The sequence below is a fragment of the Monomorium pharaonis genome, chromosome 4 (genome assembly GCF_013373865.1).
Source record: "Monomorium pharaonis isolate MP-MQ-018 chromosome 4, ASM1337386v2, whole genome shotgun sequence".
NCBI lineage: Eukaryota > Metazoa > Arthropoda > Insecta > Hymenoptera > Formicidae > Monomorium > Monomorium pharaonis.
Window position 1 is genome coordinate 20,460,007 of NC_050470.1, and position 26,373 is coordinate 20,486,379.

At 30.5% G+C, this 26,373-nt stretch overlaps 1 protein-coding gene across 2 annotated transcripts in view; it reads left to right on the forward strand.

Annotated features, from left to right (window-relative positions):
• Positions 1-10,310: 10,310 nt before the first annotated feature.
• Positions 10,311-26,373, forward strand: part of LOC105835169 — a 56,436-nt gene continuing 40,373 nt past the window's right edge. The window contains exons 1-2 of one of the 2 annotated variants that reach the window (XM_036285655.1): positions 10,311-10,755; positions 16,174-16,334. In XM_036285655.1, coding sequence (XP_036141548.1) covers positions 10,462-10,755; positions 16,174-16,334 — 455 coding nt within the window. In that variant the 5' untranslated portion in view covers positions 10,311-10,461. Of the gene's footprint in view, positions 10,756-12,981; positions 13,465-16,173; positions 16,335-26,373 lie in introns of those variants that run through there. The other variant, XM_036285654.1, reaches the window with a different exon arrangement.

Here is a 26,373-nt window from a genome sequence, read left to right on the forward strand (position 1 = left end):
CAATAATCTTATGCTTTAACAATTCAAAAATTTTAATTACCACCAAAATTATACATTTCCAAGTTTAAAAGGTAACTTTAATGTATCATTAATAATTTTATCGGACTTTGAAGTGCATTGGTCTTTCTAGGGTAAAATTGCCATATTTCGAGAATATCCCATTCTCTCGTTGTTACCTTGGCAACAGAGATTCTACCTGTTAACAGGTACGTATACATCTGAATATCTGAATCTTCGTCTTTAGATTTGTATAAACCGGGATGAACTTACATTTAGGCGTTGGAAAGAAAGATAATTTTAAGTACAAAAAATGCAAACGATAGAAATAGGTCTATTGATACATAATACATCTGAAGTTTATCTTTTATGTGTGCGTATATGCGTACGTGCAATTAATTAGTAAAATATCATAATTACAATAATATTTTATAACATGTAATATTTTCAAATATATAGTTCTTAATATTGTATACAACATAATGTTATTATGAAAAATATTTGAATAAAACATTAAAAATAATATTTCTACACTGTAATTGTAATGTTTAGAAATATTACATTATGAAATAACAATTTAAAAACGTTTATAAAATATTATAATGTTTATAAGATCAACTTAAAAGTGGAGCTCCACTTAAAAGCTATGCTCAGGAAAAATGAAATAGATACTATTAATAGTTTTGGAGAAAAATCCAATGCTAGTTAAAAAAATGTCACACGTCGGAAATATATAAAAAATTGAGTTTAAATTAGTAGAATGCATTCTATTATCACAGTCATTCACGATCACAGGTCGCTACGGCTACATTGTTTTTGCAGACTTCAATTTTTTGAACGAATTTTCGAACCTCCAGCCAATAAAAAAATTTCCAATTAATTATTCTGAATTTTAATGACTTCTTTTTTTACAAAAAAAAATGATAGTATACAGATAGTACATACAACATAAATATAGAATATCCTAAAAAACGCTATTTAACAGCAAAAAATGTCACATGCAAAGGGATATAAAGATAGATAGGACCACCTGTTGAGTAAGAGAAGTCGACTCGAACATGTTCGTGTAAGTGTATCAAAAATAAAGTTGTAAAACAGATCTATTTTTGGTGTATGTACATGGAAAAAGTAAAATACATCACACACATGCACACACATATTCATTCATTCACTCACACATTTATTTACTCATTTGTTTTGAGCATAGAAATTAGCAAAAATAACATAATAATTAACTTACAAGTAACGTGACAAATTTATTCAACTAGCAAATAAATAAACATATAATATATGAATGATCAATTTGAAGAAAAATAATCTTGCAACATTTATGTATTTATTCTTTATAAGAAATGTAGATTTATTTGTCTTTATATTTTTAGATTGCATCAGTTCCCGACACAAAAGTATATCTTGGAAACTGAGAATTAAAGACATAAATTCTGAACTATTCTTTGAGTTGGAAAATATTGTGTTATTATGAACAACAGGAATATAATATTTTATATGGTCCTAAATGCATAATTTGAAGACTTCTGTAAGAATTTAGGGAATTGAACTTAAATGTTTTGTCCAAGAATAGGTCAGAGAAAAAGACAAAAATATAAAATAATAAATTACAAGATTTAATTAAAATTAAAATTATATATATACAAATATATATATACAAATTTTAGTGTATATATATATATATATATATATATATATATATATATATATATACTAAAATTTGTATAATTTTCTATTTTTGAGGATATATAATTCAATTTTTTTAATATGCATATTTATAATTATATATGTTTATTAATTTGTATTATCTGTATTTATTAATTTATATTTATTTTTATTTACAATGTAAAGATTTTTTTAATAAATTGGCCCTTGCTTCGGCCCTGAGTTCGAGCCCTTCTCCTACTCCTTTTTCTGCTATTACTCTGTATCACCCCCACTATCCACCAGACCGACACGTTGTGCAGGCACGAACCTGTTCGTGCCTATTAGTCCAAGTTTAACTTGCGTACGGTGACAAGTGGAAAGTGATTTAAAGAATAAAGTGCGAAAAGAAGACAAAACGAATAAACAGAATATCATTACTATTTAACAATTCAAGCAAATAGCTCAGAGTTGGAACGTCTTATGTCATATTTAAATATAACAACAAAATGGTAAGTCTATAATGAAATCATTATTTTCAATCATTATTTGGAGTTTTGTTCCACAAAATATAGAAAAACCACAATTTATTTACACAACTTTCCTATCCCGGAGTTTGTTTCCAGCTTTAATCATTTTTATTTGAACATTTGTTGTACGGACAAGATCAAGAATCGAATCCGAATTATTTACACAATGGACATTTATTATTACTGTATTACTAATATCTATTACACGATAAGAAAAATAACAATAATTTAAGCAGATATTTTAATTTGACAGTTTTTGTGTGGTTTAAATTATCAACGTGAATCGGTAAAATATATCTGTAAATATCTTGTACTCCAGAATCTGACAAACACGTGTTGCTTTAATTCCTCGATTGTCGTGGCTTTGCCATCACAATTCCGATTTAATAGTCTCAGCATATTAAAAAAGAAAAAAAGAAATACAAGATTATACAAGATAATATTGTAGAGATAAAAAGATGATACTTAAAATAAATAAATATTTTTATAAATTATCTTAACGGATTATCTTAATTCGATTATGATCGCTCGAGATCGACGTGATTCTCAAGTAGTTAGGATAAGAGAAATAAGTGAATCGTCTTTCAGATATCTTGAACATTTGAGAAATCATCAAAAGTACTAATAAGTACTAATAAGAATTTAATCAAAAACATAATTAAATATTTGTGTGTGTGTGTGTGTGTGTGTGTGTGTGTGTGTGTGTGTGTGTGTGTGTGTGTGTGTGTGTGTGTGTGTGTGTGTGTGTGTGTGTGTGTGTGTGTGTGTGTGTGTGTGTGTGTCAATCAATGCTAATTTTATTATTTCTATATTTTTACATAATTTAATTGTAGTAATATATCTATCATAATCATAAATATAAGTATTATTTGTGTCTTTTGCGGACAATGATTGTCAATAGATCATGAGAAACACAAATATTTATAGCTGCTACTTTTAGTATTTATTTTAAAATTTTAAACTATAAGGTCGAATTAATTTTTGATTTGAAAAATGATTTTTTCTTTTAACATTCTCTTAACAAGGAAACAAGTTTTATTAACAATTTATTTGACAATGCTAATATATATATGATTAAATACACAATATAAGTGATTAAAATCAATTATTAAATTATTATTTATAATGATACATCATTATACATATACAGGTGTTTGGTTTTAAACTTACACTCTTGAGTATTTTTTTGAATAATAGAATTATAACAAATGTTTTTTAAACTGTTACTTTATTCAAGAAGAACCACTTTACTTAAAATTAATATAATGACTTAAATAAAACTTTATTTTATTTTTTAATGAACATTTTCTATATTTTATTCTATATTCATTTCTATTACTACAGAGATTTTATTTTTTCCGCTAAATAACTAAAAACAACACAAGTAACAATATGGATGGACAACTATAGATAATCATATTTTATTGAATTGTCGTAAAACAAAATATCTTACAAAATGTAATAAAATAAATTCTATTTTAAAAAATAAACTTTTATTAAAAATTTTAAATAAAAAAATATCAATTTAATTTAAAGCTTTAAGTTATTATATAGATATTCTTAAATAGTGATTTTAATTAAAAAATTTTTTAATATTTTAAAAATAATATTGAATTTCTATACTTTATCCAAACACATAAATTATATTTTATACATGTATGAAATTATATATATATTTGGAAAATAAAACTAATAAATAATTGTGCGATTATAGCATATTATTGTCAAATAAATAAAATGAATTAAATCAAATATTAAAAATTTATTATAAAAACGTTATTATTTTATATAAAAATAGCTTAAAAGTACTTGTAATTCTTGAAAGTAATTTTCAAGACATAATAATATAATATATAAATTCAATAACATCATCATATAACAATGTGTAAGAAATATATTTGTGATTTTAAGTTTTAATAATGACATTTTAATGAAAAATAATCCAAAATGCCTTCAAATTTGCTAAAGATATACTTTTTGAAAGAAGAGTATGATCAGAATGCATAAGGGAATAATGTCGCAAGTACGCAAACGATTTCATCATCTTTTGAAAAGGCGCAGAATTAACTGAAGGTAGACAAAGAAAGCTCGAAGAAAGGGATTAAAAAATAGGGACATAAAATGAGATGGAACGCATTCGTAGCCCGTCCAATTACGCTGCGTTTTCCGATATCATTGTCGGATGTGGTGAAACGTATGTTGTTTTAACGTTGCAAATAACCCTGACAATTTCCCTTCTCATTATAAAAATAAAAATCAGTTACTCTTTGGATCAGAAAATAGGATTGCAATCAAAACCGACGAAAACGAAAGCGAGACAGTAAAAGGATCTAAGAATCGGTTCAAGATGAAAGAGATTTTCTTTTTTGGTGTAAATTGAACGATGCCACTACTGCTCGAAAGATATGAGTCATCACCTGCTCCTTCTCTTCCAACGAAGCTGTATGTATTCAGGAGCGGCAAATAATCTGAAACACGCACTTTTGGACATCATAAACACACAAATCGCAAAATATATTTCCGATGCGAATATTTTCATTAGCACATTTTCAACAGCTCAATTTTTCGTTTGCACATTCTTAATTACGAAGTGGTTAATAATTAAATTTTAGAAAGAGGCACTTCACTCTGGGAAATATACATTTCCGATTTCTAAAGAAATGCGCTTGAATGGCATCGATTAATAGTTTCTCATTTGTACATTCTTAAACGGATCGATTTTTCACTTACACACCGTTAGTTAAAATATTTTTAACAATTAAACCTTCGATGATATCCCAGCAAACACAAAGTTACATGTAACGTGCTTGTTAGTTGTAATTTCCCACTCAATAACATAATTGCAATATAACACACGTGTTATATTACAATTACATTGTTGAGTGGGAAATTACAACTAACAGGTACGTTACATGTAACTTGGTGTTTGGTGGGATCGATATAGATAGACAATATCTATCTAAGACATTGCGTTCAAAATAATATTAATTGAGAGATTTTTGTTAGTACATTATTTAACAAGTCGATTTTTATTTGCACAATCTTAGTTAAAAAGTAATTAATAAACAAATTTTAGAAAGGGGGGAGAGCTTTACATCATAAATACGTTTTCGATACGATTTCTGAAGAAATACGCTTGAAATGGCATCGATCGGTAGTTTCTCGTTTGCATTCCTAAACAAGTTAATTTTTTATTTACACACCATTTAGTTAAAACATTATTAACAATTAAAACTTCGATCACAGTTGATGTTGGTAGGTAACATTAATCCACGGATATTGCGTTTAAAATGGCATTAATTGATAAATTTTTATTTATATATTACCAAACAAGTCAGTCAAGTTTTTTTTGGCAAACAGTTATTTAAATAGATGTTGATACATAAAATTTTAAGAACTATTGATATCGAATTTTACAGATAAGTTCATAATAGTTTTGTTTAAAATGGTATTATTTGAAATATTGTTTGTATATTAACATATGGTTGGTATTTTTGAACATTGTTCTCGAAGATTGTTAATAACATAACTAGGGATACAAACGTAAAATAATCTTTGGAATTGTGCAAACAAAAATCCATCAATTGAAATTAGTTCAATTTAACCCATTAAAGCTCATGGCTATATTAGTAAAGTTAATAAAAAAAATAACTACATATTAGAAATAGGATTAAAACATACAAATTATACATTATTGACATAAAAGTACTTTGAAAAAATCAATTTTACAAGAAATTGTTATAAATAAATTGTTAAAGATTAACTATAAAAAAACTGATAATTCTATTTTCAATAATTATTTTTTTGCTAACTTAAGTGATGTATTAGCTATGGGAGCAAGTTTCACTAGTTATTTTTTTCACTAGTTATATTTTTTTTGCATAAACAAAAAAAGCGATACCCAAATTTTGACAATAAATTTGTCTTCAACAGGCAAAAATACGTAAAAAATTACTATTCGCATTTATGTTACAAAAAGTGTCAGACAGTGTAATTAATGAATGCGTAATGTCACTTTTATGGGCCAATTTTTTTGTACGAGTTTGGAAATGTGAATAATGTTCATTCACGATCTTGACAATAACTAAACGTCTACAACAACAATTAACGATACATACATATACTACCATAATTAGTATAAACAATTGAAATGTAAAAACAATTGAAAATCGTACATTGCAGCGCCAATATAATATGAGTATTAACCCTTTATGCCACGTTTTTCTGGAGTCAATATTATTTTTTAAAATTTACCATATCAGGGGTTTTCGAGATCGCTGATTACAAAGTCAGAAATATGGAATTCAAAATGGTGGATCTAAAATGCCGGGTGTAATTCATTTATGGCCCACGTATTAATTATGAAAATCAGTCTATTAGCTTAAATCTCCTTATTCTGACAATAACTAAACGTCTTCCGAACTTTTTTGAGTTGCTAATCAAACATTTGAAGCTTAAAAACACAATATTCAAAATGCCGAAACACATTGTTAAAGTAAATTGCTTATTAACAATTTGTTTAAACAAATAATTAAAAAATTGATTTTCAGTGAAAACTAACAGCGCCATCGGATTCTACGGCAAAAATTACATAGAAATCATATATTGCACATGTATGTAATAATTATAGATATTTTATATTATTATGTCCGTCATTAAATCCGCCATTTTGAATTATGTAATTTTTGACTTTGAATTCATAATCAGTGACCTCAAAAGCCTTAAATAGTGATTTTCAAATACAAATTGATAATGAAAATTTTTCAAAAACGAATTTTTTTGCTAAAAATGACAGTTGTAATACATATTTGTTAATAACAAATTGCATACTTAACAATTACCTCTAAAAGTAAATTTATTAGTTAGAGAAACATCTTAGTTATTGAATACAAAATACGTTATACAAATACGTATAATATCTTTTAACATAAAAAATTAGGTAATAGATGTTGCCCTTGGGGCAACACTGTGACGCAAAGTTTAAGGGATAAATGCAGAATGCAAATTTCTACATTTCTGACTCGCAATTTTGGAAGTTAGAAGCAAGAAAATTAAAAATTTGATGTCTTGAACCTCAACAGCTAGAACAATGTGCAGTTTACACTATTCTTTCTTGCCGAAAGCTGATTAGAATTATGTTACTTTTGACCAAAGTTCTCAAAGAATTTTATAATGGAATTTTTTAAATTGATAATTTGTAAACTATAATACTAAGAGCAATATGGTTTTTTCTTATGTAATCGAATATCATTCAGAAGTCTACCCTTTCTGATCAGAACTCGTAATTTTGAAAAAATTTTATAAAAGTACATTTTTTTAAATTGATGTCTCGAAAACTAAAATGACTAAAACGATGCGGTTTCTTACTCGTTTACATCTTCGATTCTAGATGTCTTTAATTCCCTCCACCTGAAATTAAAATTTACTATGGAGATTGATGGAGACAAGATCAATTTTGTGGAAACTATCATTTTAATGAAAAACAAAAAGTTAATTTTTGATTGATTTCATAAACCAATCTTTTCAGGAAGATATTTAAATTATTTGTCTCAGCACCCTCTCTCTCAGAAGAAGAGAATAATTACGGTAGATAAAATTTTTTGTCTCTCGCATCCTGAATTTTATCAGAAAAATCTCAATTTTGTAATAAAAACACTGTTAAATAATAATTATCCGATCGATTTTATTTTTAAGACGGTGAATAAAAGGATTAAAAAATTAACTAATGAATATATTTTAAATACTAATGCCATCAAGTTAGTTTCTGAAGTTGAAAAAACACATTGGTTCACGATTCCTTTTGTTAGTGCTGTTTTTAATAAATTTGAGAACATTACAAAAAATTTTGATTCTAGACTGGCGTTATACAGCATAAATAAATTGCGGATATTTATTAAAGTACACAAATATTCTCTTGAAATCGTGTCCATGAGAAACGTGGGGTAGATGATTTCCTATAAGGATTGTGAGGCTTCATATGTAAGCCTAAACGGGAGGACAATTGAAAACGCGTATTTCAAAACACCGAAATCACATAAATAGAAATTCCACTTCGGTAATTACGAATCATAGAATACAACAAGGACATGATTTCGATTGGAATAATGTCTGTAAGAGTTCTTGATGCGAAAATGAATATTTACCAAAGATTAACCTTCGAGATGCTGTTTATTAAGTTGCAAAAACAAGGTTTGAATTTACAGACGGATATTTATTTCCTTAAACCTTAAACCATGCATATACTTCGATTATTGGGAATCTGTAATATTTACTGACACTTTCTCTTGTCGATCTTTACAAATTTTAACGGTATATTTCACTTGTTATCCAACTTCGTACTGTTTACATTGTGCCTTTTAGATTGACTCTTTATACTAGACTCTTTTTAACTTTTGTTTAAAATTTATTCAGTGTCACTAATTTCTGTTATCATAATTATTTATCATTAGTTTATTGGATTACATTCTGATTTTGACAATTGTTGATTAATTTTGTGAAAGTGCGAGATGAGGCGTATCTATGAGTGAGTTATTCTTTGAGTTTTGTAAAGTGTTTTTAGATATTTTTTTCAAAATTTTATACTTAACCCTTGGAAGCCACATCTCTACACAGTAGCCACACTACTGTGGGATTTTATATCTTTAAATTTTGATAACTTTACGTGTAATTGTTCAAATCAAACTCAAATATATATTTTATAGGGCTACCATTTCCCATAAAATCCGATAAAATACGTGCAAAAGTAAAAAATATCATTAACGTAGTAAAAAATTACGATCTTTAAAACAAGATTTTCGAGATTTTCAATTTTTGCTTGTCCTAAATCGCACCCGTGTGGCAGAAGTTAAAATATAAAAAAAATGTTGTTTATAGCACTAATTGCAACTCTATTCAGTATGCTAACTTGCATGGACGATCTGGAATTGATGCCTTTGAACAATGTGATTTGAATCCATGAAATGTTTTGCGCTTTGTTCCTATCAATGCATTTACCCGTGATACAAGTTTTAATCAGACCTAAATTGCTGTTCCGTCATGGTAAATATGTTTATATTCCGTTGATAATGACTTTAAAGTAAGTTGAAACGCGTACGGTGTTATCTTTTTTATATTTAAAACGTTTATGTTTTTATTATCTTTTATATGTTTTAAATATTGTTTGATGCTTTTAATTGAATTAAAATTTTGACATGTGGCATTAAACTTTAGTTTCATTTGCACCTTAATTTCCGCGCTGGATTAATTACCCGTTATCTATATCATTTTGTACCTTAAATTTGGTAAGTCCAAAATAACTGTTATTCTTCTTCTATAATTTATTCTTATTTTTCTTATTTTATCGAGTATTATTTTAGATCAAAACTGTATTACTTTTGATCAAAACTCGTAATTTAAAAAATGATTTATAAAAATTTTTTTTAATCGATATTTCTCTCTCTCTCTCTCTCTCTCTCTCTCTCTCTCTCTCTCTCTCTCTCTCTCTCTCTCTCTCTCTCTCTCTCTCTCTCTCTCTCTCTCTCTCTCTGGTGAGTACTGCGTACAGACGTGCTTTTCTTGCTCCGTATTTCTGTGCTTGTTACTGCTGTGTTGCTGCCCTACGGGGCTTTCTTGTTGCAGTCTCACGGTCAAGGGCCCATCTTCTTGACACTCTCCATCATTGGTGGGTGTCCACTTAGCCTTTAATTGGTGTTTTTGGCTCTTTTTGGGTTTGGATTTCATTATCATTCTTTCCGGCTTGCTGTCTCCATCGGTCGTCTCTCTCCTGCGCATGCTCGGCTTCCATCGGCCGATCTCTCCATGCCTCATCTCGCTGCTCCACCGCATCTGAGGCGTGTGCTTTGCGTGATCCCTACATTTATCGGGTGTTCGGATTAGTCCTCATCGTGCATTGTGAAGCTTGACAGTATTGCTTGCGTAACCGACTGCGCGCATTTCTGTGATTGAATTGTGTGCTCATATTTGTATCGAGTTAATTAGCGTATAATTACCCACCTATGAAACCTGTGTGTGCTAAGTGTAATAAACCGATTGCTACTGTATCGGTTGGATGTGAGTGCGGGAGGGTGTTTCACCCGGGCTGCGTAAAGTCTTATTCCGTCACCAGATACGCGGACGAGTGTTGTAGGTCGTTGTCGGCTTCGTTAAGCACGCCTTCAACGCCCGAGGTGCTTGGTACATCACAGCCATTCAATTTTGGAAGCATGACCACTCCTGTGGGTGCGAGTTCTTCGTTGCAGTGGCGGGGGCTGATGTTTCAACCAACGAACTCTTGCTGAAGTTAATGGAGCAACTTAATGCGTCAGACGCCAAATTCTCTGCCTTCATCGAGGAACAAAGGCGCACAAATCATGAGATTAATGCCAAGCTCAATCAACTAAATGTCATTGCTGGCAATGTGGAGAGAAATAGCCAGCGCATCTCTTCGTTGGAGCAGAGCTGTGCCGCCCTTGCGCGTGATGTCGGTGACATGAGGAAGCATCAGGCATCGTCTGATTCAGCCTCACACAACCAAACTGACAATATGCTGATCATATCTGGTGTACCATCCGCAGCGTCTGTCACCTCCTTGACTATTGTACGCAATGTGTTTTCAAAGCTCGGTATCCCTGAGTTGACGTGCCATATCTTAGATGTTAGGGCCGTCTCTCGTGAGTCGCGTCGCGGAACGTCTCACAATTCTTTGCCGGCCTCTTCCACCGTTTCGCTTTTTGTCACCTTGGCTTCTGCTGCTGTTCGTGATGCTGTCATCTTAAAGAAGCGCGCGTGTCGTGTGCTGGTGCAGAGAGATGTTTGTGAGAACGACTCTGGTAGAAATATTTATGTGAACGAACTGCTTCCCAAAACATTTATGAGTTGCTTAGGCAAGCCAAGCGTGCCGCCAAGGAACGATCGTATCGTTATGTCTGGGTCAGTGGTGGTCGTGTTAATGTTAGGCGCTCTGATGGCGAACCAGTGATTCGAGTGGACTCGGTGGCAGACCTTGACAAGCTTACATGACATGCTTCTTCTGTTCCTTCACCGTCATCTGTCATGCTAGGTAATTCGGAATTGGAGTCCAAACATATTCGTTTTGCTCAATTCAATGCGAATTCACTACGTGGGCATATGGATTTTGTGAGGCTGCATTTCTGTACGCACTTCCATCACGTGATATCTATATCTGAAACTTGGCTCCATGCGGGGGTATCTGATGACCTTGTCACCTTAAGTGATTATTTTTTAATTAGAAATGATCGTGTTGGACGTGCGGGCGGTGGTGTGGCCTGCTACGTTCACAACTCTCTTAGGGCCGCGGTTGTCGATGTGTCTGAAAGCGATCTCATTGATGATGTCGAATATTTGATCATTGACATTCGTCTACCGGATGGTGTATCGATTCTGTTTGCTTCAGTTTACAGAAGACCGAAGGGACACCTTCTTAATAAATTTGTTGAGAAACTTTCCAGTGTTTCTCATCTATACAATAACATAATTATTGGAGGAGATTTAAACTGTGACTTATTAAATAATAGCTTCGAAGCTAATCATCTAAATGATCTTATGGTTGCTCATTCATTGCAGATTGTCCGCTCTGAGGCTACTCATCATACGGCTACTTCGGATTCATGGCTGGATGTTTTCATTGTCGATGATCCTGACAAAATCAAATCTTACTCCAAATCCTCAAGTCCGTTTATTGCAGGACATGACCTTCTGGAGCTTACACTCTCGTTTAATGTAGAGACGGACAGAGAGCGTTCTGTTTATCGTCGCTGCTATAGAGGAATCATTATTGCAGACTTTCATGATTTCCTCGACGCCAAGGTGATTAACGCTCATACTAATTCTGGCGTCCTGTCAGACGTAGTTGATGTGCAGCAGTCTAGCGACTTACTTTCTTGCACTCTCCGGGGTGCTTTGGATATTTTTGCTCCTGCAAGGAAATTCACTGTCAGGAAGCCTCCAGCGCGATGGCTCTCCACTGAGCTTAAAGGTCGCTTGCGAGATCGCAACCTGCTATATAAGCAGGCCAAGCGTGCGAATAGTCTCCTGGGTTATGCCAGATTTAGACTGTTCAGAAGTAAGCTCAATGCGGATATTAGGCGTGCCAGGAGTGAGTTTCTTCTGGCCACATTGAACGATATTGTGGAACCTGCTAAGCTTTGGAGAGAGTTAGCTCGTCTTGGGCTTGTTAAATCGGTTCTTGTTTCTTTTCTACGTTTCTTCCTACCTGATCAACTGAACTCTTATTATGCCTCCGTCTCTGGTGGGATACCACTTAATCTTGCTGCTTTTAGTCTGACTATTTCAGGTCTTGCTCGTACGCTACATCGTCCTGAGTTTAATTTTTCTTTGGTGTCACCTCAAACGGTTTTCGATCTGATAGCAGCTAAACCCCTTCATTCTTATGCCTCAGGTTCGGATGGGATCCCTCTTTACATTCTACGAATCGCTTGGCCTTGTGTATCGTCCTGGCTTGTGGCACTATTTAACGGCTCTCTTGAGTCCGCTTCGTTTCCCTCCATCTGGAAATGCGCTCTGATTCGGCCTTTGTCTAAGATTCGCATTCCCTTGTCTCCATCTGACACTCGACCGATTGCAAATTTGCCTGAGTTGTCTAAGTTACTTGAGAGAGTGGTCGCCGAACAAATTATGTCTTATTTGAATAAGTATGATCTTCTGGATCCCAGACAGTCTGCTTACCGCTCTGGCTACAGCACCCAGTCTGCTCTTTTGCGTGTCTGTGATGACATTAGAGAGGGAATCGATGATAGACTGGCTACGATTATGGTTCTCTTTGATTTCAGCAAGGCATTTGATACTGTTCCGCACTTGCGGCTGCTTGTGAAGCTTAAGTGTCTCGGGTTTTCTGATGTAGTATTATGTTGGTTTTTTCATTACCTGACTGGTCGTTCGCAGGCTGTTGTTGACGATGAGGGGGGCTGTTCGAGTTGGCTTTCTACGTCTTTGGGTGTTCCTCAAGGATTTGTGCTGGGCCCGCTTGTGTTCTCCCTTTTCGTCAATGACATTTTGTGATGCCTTGTCGAATTCAAAACATATGCTGTTTGCTGATGATCTACAGATTTATTTGTCTTGTCCGCCAGCAGAAATTCTTCAGGGTTTGAGATTGATTTCTCAAGACGTACATGCCATATTTGAATACGCTGGGGCAAATGGTTTAAAGCTCAACCTTGAAAAATCCAAGATCATTATCTTTTCCAGCCGGGCTTATGCTTCCAGCATTGACGTTTCTCGCTTGCCGCCGGTTACTGTGGGCATGACGTCATTACCCTTTGTAAGTGAGGTGCGTAATCTTGGGATCACGCTAATGTCTGACCTCTCATGGAAAAGGCATGTCTTGCACGTCTCTCAATGCGTGCATCGTGCCCTTTACAGGCTCAAATTTAACAAGAACTCGCTCTCTGAGAGGCTCAGAATCAAGCTTGTCGTTACTCTAATTTTGCCTCACATTGACTATTGTAGTCTGGTGTATCATGGGCTGAGTGGTGAACTCAATGTCAGGCTGCAAAGGCTGGTGAACTGCTGTGTTAGATTTATTTTTAATCTTCGGCGTGATGAGCATATCACACCGTTCAGGCGTCGTCTGGGATGGGTTTCGGTGGAGAACAGAAGGTTGTTTTTTCTTGGATGTCAAACTTATCGTATTCTTTACACGACTTCTCCTTCTTATCTATATGAACTTTTTACCTCCCCTGACCCAACATTAAGAAGATCCGAGCGTTCTTTGCACTCTTCATCACAGACCTTCCACATTCCTTCCCATAGAACTGCTACTTACAAAAACTCCTTCAGGCTATCTTCTATTTATTTCTGGCATTCCCTTCCTGATCATATTACTTCGGCACCCTCCTTGGCTACTTTCAAGGATCTTCTTCGGTTGTTCTTGATCGCTTCTGAGTTTGCTTGAGCTGCTACTTAGTGCTTACTTTACTTATACCTGCAATCTGCTTACTGATTACTTCGTGGCCAAGTTAGACCTGACCTTATTTTATCAATTAGTTACTGAATTGTCTATACTAGCTTTACTAGTGCTTCACTGCTTGAAGTTTTCCTGCTTGTCTTACTACACTGTACTGCGTGCATTTGTGCTATGCCCTACTTTTTATGTTTCTTGCAGTCCAGGTCTCATACCTACTTTGTAAACGAAGCTATACTATAAACTATTGTTTTTGCGTTTTCACTTGCTAAGTCTGCTCTCTTTGCCACTTTGTACTCCTAGTTTATACTTATTCTGATTATACTTTTTTACTTTACCTGTATGCCATTAGACCATGTACTATTATTATGTTAAATTGTAGCGAACATTATCTATATCGGCGTTCAGATTGCTGGATTCTGCTAACAGTACAACGTAGATTCTTATTATATTACTTGTAATTTTTTCATTTATCAGTTTGGAGCTTGCGTTTGCTTACTTTATTTTATTTTATTCTATTAGCTTAGGTTAGATCATAAGTTTACTATAACATTCAGTGTTGATTATTGTCAAAATTATATTTCTGATTATACTCCTTTGCCCTACAGCCATGCTCGAGCGTAATAAATACAATCAATCAATCAATCAATCTCTCTCTCTCTTTCTCGGAAACTATATAACAGCTAAAGCAATGCAGTTTTTATGGTTTTTTTTGTCTCATCAAGCATTGTTCTTAATTGTATGTTTTTCATTCAAAATTCATAATTTAAGAAATCAGCAAAATTTAAAGTTTTTTTTTTAATAAAAATTTTTAATAAAAATAATAAAAATTTAATAAAAATTTTAATAACTCTTGCGCTAAAAGGCATCAGGAACTTTGTAACTATTCAAAATCTCATCAGAAGTTTGCTGAGAACTATTTATCCCCTCCCTCACTTTTAAAATTTCCCCAAATTTTAAGATTTTTATCCTTCTTCCATTTTTCAAAATTGATTTTCACTATAATCGACGGAACTCTTTTTAAAAACTATTAAGAACTTTTTCTATTGTTCCAAATTATTCAGATTACTAGCCAGAATTATAAGCCATTGTGTTGGGAAGAGGGGAATAACTTTACATACTTCTACTTGCAATCGTTTTTTTTTTTTTTTTTTTAATAATTTTACTAGTTTAGCAACTAAACTTTAATGGGTTTTGCTTATAGTTATATAGACGGCTATCGTGGAATTTAATTCTCCAAAATTATTTTGTTAATAATTTTTTACTAGCAGACAAAAATTCATATACGAAATATTATATATTCGAAATATGTGCATAATACTTGTATAATACATACAAACGTTGAGCAATAGAAGGAACTAAGTATAATTAATTTTTTACTTTATTTGAGCCGCTAACTTCACATGGATTACATCGATTTTTAAAAAATTATATAAACATTTTTTTATGAATCATTTTCAAAATAACTTTTTGTTGAATTTTGTTTAAAAGTTGAATAGAATTTTTAATGACATTCTATGTCTTAATTGTTTTAAATGGCTTTAACGTTAACAAGATATATAGCAACTCAACCTAAACCTTGTAAAAATTTACTTACGCACAAAATAAAATTTGTTTAATTTTTTATTAATTAACATTTTACAATCTAGTTGGTTTTGTCTAGTCAATCTTTAAATGATAATCAATAATTTCAAAGTTTTTTGTTTATGTTATGTTTTAATTACATTCATATAAATTGTTAAGAAATCAAAATATAAAATCAAAGGTATTATATTTGCTAACTGAGAAGCGAGATCAAATTATTATGTCATAATTATGTCACGGAATGACGTCGAGAAGTAGGACCAAAATATTACGTTATAATAATTCATCAGTATATCTTTATTTCCCAAGTAGCATAGTGACGTCAAAAAATGACATAATAACGTCAATTTTTAATCTATTATATAGTCTATTTATATAATCTATTTATAGTTTATAACGTTGATGACTAATAATGAACGTTTATAAGACGTTATTTTTTAGATCCAATAAAAACATTATTTTAAAGATGTCTTATTTTATTCTTTGTTGTAGGATTTACGACCGTGCGAAGATGACAATGATTGTAGTCCGAATTCTTATTGTTACAAGATTTCCAAATACTGCACAAATTTTACCACTTGCGCATGGTATAATCGTTTAGAGAATTTAGTACCAGCTCGCCGCGCATCACAATGTGGACCTTGTATTACAGGGTAAGATTATTCTTTTTTTCTTTTTTGTTGTAAATTTTTAACTTTATGATTATTGTACACTTATTACAGACAGTAAAAAAATTTTAACAAATTTTAATTTTAAATATAATGAAAAATTCTCTCCAGATGCGATATAGTCAGATGTGTTGTGTACAATATGTTTGTGTACAAATAAATATTTGCCCCAATAAGGTTGTAACAATCGTTTTATAGTCAAACGGAGATATCCCAAATTTGAAAATGTAAATTTTATATTTTATTCTAGGATTTTTCCATTTCTATCTATCTATTTTAGCTTATAATAGATTTATAATAGTTTTATAATAGATTTATATTATATATAATAGATTTATATTATCTTAAAAAAACAGTTATTATAAAAAATATATTATATATATATATAATATATTTTTTATAATAACAATCTGTTTTAATATATATATATAAATATATATATATATTAAAAGTATATTATTTTATATATAAATTCGATTAGTGTACATTCAACCTTTTTAAAAAAAAGGTAAAAAAAAGCGCCAAGTGTGCGCGCCTCTAAAAAAACTATTATATTAGGTAAATTGTCTTACTGTCCTATTGTTTTATTGTCTTCTCTACACAAATAATGATATAAAGTAAATGTGCCAATTATAAGAATATTTATACAAAATTTATTTATAATTTTTTATTAAAATATTTAACAATAAACGGACTTGATGATCAAATAATTGAATGATTAAAATCAACTAACGGGATTATAGTGAAGCAAAAACTTGGCGTGCCCGGTTCGCATTTTTTCAATATTTAAAAGACTAATTATGTTATTGATATCAATAAGTATATATACAAGAAAGCGATTAATGTGGCTTGGATTTTGTTTTACTATCTATCAGTTTTTGCTTGATTATCTGTTATTATTGATAACATTTCCATTTTTTAAATAACTTTAATAGATTTTATAAGATTTTTTTAGTTTTTTCATCAAATATATTTGTCTAATTGATCCCGTCCCATTTTTAAATGTATTTATGTAAAATTTTTGATGCATTATTATTTTTATTATTTTATTTGTACAAATAATTTAAATAATTTTTTAATAGATTTTATAAGATTTTTCTAAGTCTTTTTTTCAAATATACTTGTCTAATTGTATTGATTTTGTCCCATTTTTGAATGCGTTTATGTACTTGACATATTTTCTTTGTAAAATTTTTGATGGGTTATCATTTTTTCATTATTTTATTTCTACAAATAATTTCCATATTTTTATTGTTTAATGTTGATGGCTTATTGCGTTTTAACGACCCGGGCACGCCAAGTTTTTGCTTCACTATAATCTTGTTAGTTGATTTTAATCATACAATTATTTGATCAAGTCCGTTTATTGTTAAATATTTTAATAAAAAATTATAATAAATAAATTTTGTATAAATATTCTTACTATAATTGGCGCATTTACTTTATATCATTATTTGTGTAGAAAAGACAATAAAACAATAGGACAGTAAGACAATTTACCTAATATAATAGTTTTTTTAGGGGCGCACATACTTGGCGTTTTTTTTTTAAAAAGCTTTTTTTAAAATAGGTAATTTTGTTCGAATATCACGCATTTTGTAGTTCTTATTTAGAATATTATATATTTTTGCAATAAAAAATTATTATACATATTATATAAATTTTTTTCTACTATATAACTTCCTGATACTGCATGCTTTGTAATTTCCTGTAGAGCTTCTTTTTCTATATTACTTTTGTCAACTTTATATATCATGTGAAACTCGCCGCGAACTCGTCTGCTAACGTCAAAGCATATATTCAACTACGAACGCGCACTTCTCATCAGATCTACGAGACTTTTCTTTTTATAAGAAATTGTTAACCGTACAATTTACAGATATATCACTTAATATTTATTTTTTATTCTGTCAAAAACGATCATATCACGAATGACAGCGATTTATTATATCAATATAGTATACATCAACTTTATAAGAGACCTGTCACTGATAAATATTAATGCCCTCAAGTGTTGATTTCATGTACTGGACAAAGAACAAAGAGTGACGACGACAAAGAGTGACGCATCTTAAATGAAAAATTTTAAATTCGGTCTTTGCGTGACAATATCTCCACTCGTAGGGCATGTAGAGTAAAAATAAAAACAATTTTTTATACAAATCAAACCCAAACTTTCGATTGAGTCTAGTTAGAATATGATCAGTTCAGCCGTTATTGAGAATCTGATATCTCGGATGCACGCAAGTCGTCTTTTCGCGTAAAGATACACGGGCGGTCTCGCGCTGCGCGTAACACTTGGCGCAAGACACTACCGTGTCTCGTGATTTTCATTTCCATTAGTTATATAAACAGATACATCTAAAGTCTGGGAATGTAACTCCGTCACAAGTAGAGAATACCTATTGTGATAATGTGAAGATAAAACCATTCTTTATTAACAAACTAATAAACATTAAAGATGTATCGGACTGAAGTTTAAAATGGTACAAAGTTTTCCGTTATCACTTTCTTATCTATCTTGAATCCGCCATTTTGAATTTTGGAAAAGTAATATCAGATTCATAATCAGCGATCCCGGAAACCCCTACATTTTAAGTTTTATGAAATTGAAACCTCTTTCACTTTTTTGTTTGCCATCTTGGATCTGCCATTTGGAATTTTACAAAACTGAATGGGAGGTAACAAGATATAGTCATTTTATATCCAAATTCAATATAAGCATGCAGAGAAACGTCGAGAATGATATATCACACACTCTGTACCTGTATTATCACATCATTTTTGAAAAAATCCACCCCTACCCCTAATTCTCACTCTAAGAAAATAGAGTACGTATGGATTTTCCGAGAACTAGTTGAAATATGTAATAGAAGCTTTTTGTTTCACTGATTAATAACAGAAAACTTTAAAAATCATAAAATCACGCCTTCCACTCTTATTTCCAACCCTTAGGGATCTATGAAATAAAAAATTGACGCCAGATTTCGAAAGAGCATCCTTGAATATCCTTTAAAATGCTTTTTTTGTAGGAGTTCATCATGATTTGAACGATAAATTCACACATAAGTGAAATTTTCTGGTGTGTACACAGCTTCCAGCCGCCGTACTGGAGCCGGCATATTGGATTTTTTAAAACGCCACAGTGCTTTCGAAAGTTAAAGCTATAAGCTACATTTTGATCACTAGCAGAAATTTTTAAGATTTTTTTTGTAATGGAAGAAGGGAGAGTCCAGTTGACAAAAAATGCCCCCTATATAAACATACATATATGTATACACACAATATATCCCACATAACACAGAATATTACAGTAATATCGCAGCAAAATTGCAATATATCAACAATATTACATATTACAGTAAAATATTACAGAAATATTACTGACATATTATACGTTTATAAATAACATTAAAATATTAGGTTATATTGTAGCGATATTACATTTTAAATAGCGTTTGAATTGATATCCAGAACCCTAAATTTCGTAATATTACAAAAATACTACGTAAATATTACAGTAATACATTCGTGATATATCACCATTATATTACTGTGATTTCGACGGACATTTTAATATTGTAGTAATATTTCGGTAATATTTCTGCAATATTTATACGATATTTTATTGTAATATTGTAATGGGAGAACAATATTTCTGTGATATTACTGTAATATTCCGTGCTATGTGGGATATATGTATATGTATACATAGACAAAGTGAGAGAGAGGTGAGCTATTTTAGTTTGACCATTAAAATTTCTCAGAAAATATGAAAGATATCAAGAAACGTTTCAAGCAAAAGTTCTTTGGTTTGAAGGGGGACATAAAACGATAAGCAATATGTTTATGAATGAATAATGACAATAAATAATGACAACGCGTTACTTGTATACGTTAGAATCCTAGGCTGTGTTCCGTAATGCGTATATGCGCGCATTTTCTATAATAAACGTCACGTATAATATAGATGCATATGCACATTACGGAACGAAGCAAAATAAGACAAGAACTGAATGTATAATACCTAACATTGCCGCCGATTTAGGGCATTTAGGTACATAACATTTATTATATCCTATAATTTTGCAGACGCATAGATTTGTATTTAAAAATAATAAAGAGATGTTCCAATGAGAAGCAATGTTGAAAGAACATTGAATTGACATTGAATTAATGTATTTTCGATACAAAATACATCGATTTAATGTCGGTTCGACATATTTTTGATTAATCGTTTTGAATCAACTTTTTCATTGGAAAAGCATTAATTTTAAATATAAAAGTTGCATCTCTCTTATTATTTAGAATTCTAGTTTTAGAGAAAAGCCTGAGAGCGGCCACCGCGGCCTTATCTGTGTGACCAAGGCTGTGTTCCAAAATTCACTGCCAGTACTGAAAATTTATAGTATGTGTAACGTGGATTTTCAGTACTGGCAGTGAATTTTGGAACACAGCCCAAAATGTGGATATAGCTAAGAAAATCTGTAGTGAAAGCGCTTAAATGAATAAAATTTGATCATACAAATAACTTTTTTTACGGCTTATAATCTTAATTTGACGAATATATATAATCTTATTCCTCAATCTATTCCGAATTGTAGGATATAATTCATTTATATAAACTACATAACTTGTATTTTGAAGCAAATATTTTTATGAACAAATAAACTTTAAAAATTTTATTGCGTTTTTTGTCTTGATCTAATCGTCTTCGGATTTATTTGTATATACGTATTTTAAACGTGTAAAAAATATTTTTAATTCTGTAAATTCAATTTAAAACTAAATGGTTGAACAGAATGTCAGTAAAACACACAACTTTAGGATCCCCTTAAAGGTGATCCGAGAGAATAGAGACTTATAACAAAGATGCGCCAACTTCCCCACCACGACTTCTGTTCGCCATTTTATACCCATGTGACATCATTATGTCAACAAAGTGCATACATACATACTTATGGTACATATATATATGTATATACATATCTGGAGTAGAAACTTATATTAATATGGAGTATTCTAAAGTAGATTCTGAAGCACTGGAGTATTTTTACCTCATAATTTTTTACTTTACATTAATCACTTGCTTCTCTTGTGAGTTTACACACTTAAAAAGTGTCAGATATCCATTAACAGATGTGATACTTGTGAGTATCACATCCGTTAATGGATATCTGACACTTTTTAATCGCTCTTCCCTTACAGAAAAAACACTAAAAATAACACTTTAAAAAATACTCAAGTTGAGCATAAATTTGGGACAAGGGGTAAACACTCAATTCAATGTAAACACTCAACTTGAGTGTTCGCTCTTTAATTTACTTTTAATTAGAGTGTTATTACTCTCAACTTGAATGTTCGCCATCTAATTGAGTGTTAATTTCAATGTTAATCCTAAATTTAAGAATAACACTGAAATTAACACTCAATTAGATGGCAAACATCTAAGTTGAAAGTAATACTCAAATTAATACTTAAATTAATACTCAAAGCCAGCTGAACACTCTATAGTTGAATGTTTCGGTTGAACTTGCTTTTATTGCTTTTGTTTTTATTTAACATTTTCTAATCCAATGTTTGAGAGTGCACACTCAATATTAAGTGTATACCTTCAACCGATAGATGTTGAGTGTACATCTCCAACGTTTCAGTGTTCACACTTTATGTTGGAAGTATACTCTCATTTATTGAGTGTCATATCCAAATGTTGAGAGTATACTTTCAAATATTCAATATTTAAATTCAAACTTTGGTATGAACACTCAATCATTAGGTGTACACACTCAATGTTTGAGTATAAACACTCAATCTTTAGTGTAAATACTCAAGATTTGAGCGTATACACCTAAATTTGGAAGTAAATTCCTAAAATCGAGTATTAACACTCAATTTTGAATGTAAACTCTTAAAATTAAAGTGTTTTTTCAAACTCAAAAAGATCGGCGTGTTGCACTTGGGTAGTGTTACTTGTTAGAAAATTTGTACTATTAACAAATTATTATATTTAATTTTTTTTCTATACATTATTAATATATAATTTTAAAAAATTAGTTAAATAAATAAAATGATTCGAGAATAATTCTATTATTTTGTGCATTTTTTAAGCTTTAAAAATTAAATTAAAATAAACGAGCTGATGAATCAGCAGGCTCGTAAACAACGTTTCGCATCAAAATGGTCGATAGAGGGAACATGGTCGGGAATAGGGACATTTACCTTATATGAACTTAAAATATTTTTTATATTCTTTAATAATACCCAGATAGCCAAGCGAGATTAAGCATATCGGGCAAATTAATGCACTGCATGTATGTTGTGAACCTGCTCACAATTTGCTGTCATTGTAATTTAACGTGGAACGAAGTTAACATCAGGAGAGCAAATAACTTTCATGAGTTTATAAAATTATAAGTGCATGCATTGAGGAATAATAAACTTGTCACATTGACTGCAAATTATGCATGCATGTTGACAACTTATCGTCAGTTTGTTGAATTCTAATGTAGAATTTTACATGATGTCAGAACAACAGACAGTTTGAGGAAACACCTTGGCTTTAGTTTGATAAAATTAATAGGGAATAAGTGACAGCAAAATAACAACACGTTGCTTTTATTTGGCTATCTGGGTAATGGTATAAATATTTATTTTAAATATTTTTATAAACGTTTATCATAATTTTTTTTTATCTGACAAACTCGGACATAAAAATATGTACAAAATATTTATCATAAATTTTGGGTACAGTTCCGAAAACGACTTACCTCCGATTTTTTTGGAACTGCTTATTCTTACGTATTTTGGCATGCTGATTGCGAACATGATAGTGAAAATTAACGCAAATTTGATTTTTATTGCGAAAACCATGAAAAAACCATAAAAATCATGATTTCTTTTCATTTATAACCGTAAATAGTGGGAATTTTGAAAAATACTTCAGATAAAGTTATAGATCTCTTCCACGCGTGGAAAGTCGCAAATCCATTGGTATAGAAAACATGTGGGCGGGGGAGCAACTTGGCCTTCCAGTATTAACTAATAAAATTAACTAATAAAATTCGAATTGTGTTAGATAAGTTATATGAAGTTTTGAACACTTAAAGTCGTTTTTCTTAAAAATTATTGTCTTTATGGCAAAAATCAATAGGACATAAAATGTATATTTTGATGAAATCTACAACTTTTATTTGAAGTATTTTTCGAAATTCCTATTATTACGGAAATAAATGCAAAAACACCATGATTTTTTAATGGTTTCCGCCATAAAAATCAAATTTACGCAAATTTTCACTATCATATTCATAATCAGCGCGCCAAAATACATAAGAATACGCAGTTTTATAAAAAATCAGGGTTTCGATCTATACGGAATTTTACTCAATGTATATTTTATTAAGTTTCAGGATTTAATAATGACAATGCAGTTTCTTAAAATTAAATATAATATTAAAAATGCTGAGTATTAATTAAACGCTTACTTATTACATTCGTTATGCGACTTATAATTAGTGTCGCATAATAAAAAAAGTCAAACAATATTTAAATAAATTGTCCTAAATTTACTGCATTGATAGAAGTGAATATAACAATTGCAAAGTTAAAACATTAAACTTATAATATAGTATAAATAATTAAAAGTAAATCGTATAATTAATACGCATAATAAAACTTCAAACATAATAAACCACAGGATTTACTGTCGATTACAATTATTTTAACCAATATTGTTTTTATAAAATATTGAGATGAAAAATCCGTATCATATTTTGTGTGAAACATACAACAATTAAAAATATATTAACCTAACAAGAACAATAGTGTTCCAAACGCACAGTTTATTTTTAACATAAGATTATATATGTATTATTTATTATAATTATATATTTATGGCAATGATATAATAATTACAATTTTGACTATAGTTTCCACATTCGTGAGATACAATTGTTTTTTAACAATGTAAAGGAGAATACGACTTTTAAACATTTGCGTGACCACTTGGAGATCGTGTTATTTTTTATATTTTCTTATGTAATTTTCATAGAAATAAAAAATTATCGATATAATCCTCTATTTTAGATAAAATTTTCAATTTAAAATTTAAATAACACGAATAAAATTTTTTGCGTTTTAATAAAATCGCTATCAATTATGCTTCAATAAATTAAAAATTAAATTAAAATTGGAACAAGTGCGAACATAATATTGCATCGCAAAACGTCAATTAGATTATATTTTTTACCTTAACAATTGTTATAAAAGAATTTAGTAATCTTATGGAATACATATATATGACAACTTGAAACTACGATAATACATCAATTATTGATTCTTCTTTTTGAACTAATTTTCCAAATAATTTTGTATTTCTAGATTCGATTTATATAAAATATAATAATATATTGGCACATAAGAGCAAAAAATTATCTACTTTAAAAATTGATAAAGCGTCGCCTTCCTTCTTTTTATTCGAACTTGAGACCGACAGTGGTGAAATTACATCTCACATGTGAATAAGAGATTTTTCAAATGAGACAATTTTTTTGCTCTTAATTGCCAATATATTATATTCGACATAATTGGAATGTACATTGAAAAAAAAATTTGGTTGATTTAACTGGAAATCTGATATTGATATGAACTGAAATTGATATTGATATGAACTAACGGTTCGGATTCTAGTTGAACCATTAGTTTAATTTCAGTTAATTCAACAAGACTTTTTTTAGTGTAGGAATATTAAATAATTTGTAAAAAAAATTGGTTGAAAATCTTTAAAAGAAATTATTAGCGTAATTTTAAGTTTTTTTTAAAGAATGGTTCTTATAATTTTTTATTTCAAATATTATAATAAGAAATATAATTTAATTTACGTTATGTAATATGTCAAAATGTGTATGTGTGTGTGTGTGTGTGTCCAGATTTCCACACGTCTATAAATATTCAAAGAAAACTCTTGATATAAAATTTTTTAAGTAAAAGTATCGGTTTCAAGTCTCAAACATATTTACATTATGTGAGCGAGTAAGACAGTAAAAGAGGCGAGCGATATGAGAATAACGTGTGAGGAAGCTGAATCTTCGCTGTGCTGCGATCCTAGATCGAGCATGCTCACACACTCACGCACTCACACACTCATACATGCATCGCGCTACATCTATCCGTGAGATGTCACGTGCTCAGTTATACGTTCGACATGCCAAGCGACAGAAAGTATCGTTTCGTCCTTTCCTTTTCTTTTTTTCTAATTCAGCTCCAACTCCGAAGCAATCACGGCGTCTAAATGCTTTTTCGGCATATGTTTATTGCATGGGCGGGGCGATGTCAACTTTTGCAATTATTATGATCGGTGCATAATTATAAAAATGATTATGTGTATACAATTTAATCAATTGTAATAGAAAATCAATATTATTTACTTTAGAAGGTTTTCATAAATTGAGAAGATGTTAATTCTTAATTGAAAATACAGATACGACTTGAATAGTTCTAATGATTAACACATCGATAAATAGAAAGAAGAAGCTAAAGAGCATTACAGGTTACAGGTTCTAAGTGTAGATGTATATTCTATAATCGACAAATTTTAATATACGTTTCGGTCTGTCATTAGACCATTTTCAATATTAATCCGGCCGGTTAACAAATACATAATTAAAATAAAACCGCTAATTACATAAAATTTGTCAATTGTAGAATATACATTTACACGGAAAACCTGTAATACTCTTTTGCCTCTTCTTTCTATCTAAAAAATTAGATGTTAAAGATTTTTTGTTGAAAAAATACAGATTTAACAATTGTAAACTAAAAATATAAATTAGAAAATTTTAATATTCCAATAAATTTTTCAATTGAAAATTAACATTTTAATTTAATTCTAGTTGGATATTTATGTTACATTTTATACTCATATTGTATGCTGCAGAATAATTTTCACGTTTTATTTAACCTATTAACGCCCTAAGACACGCAATTTTTCGTTTATTTTTGAGCTTTATTCTCAATAGGAAAAATGGGA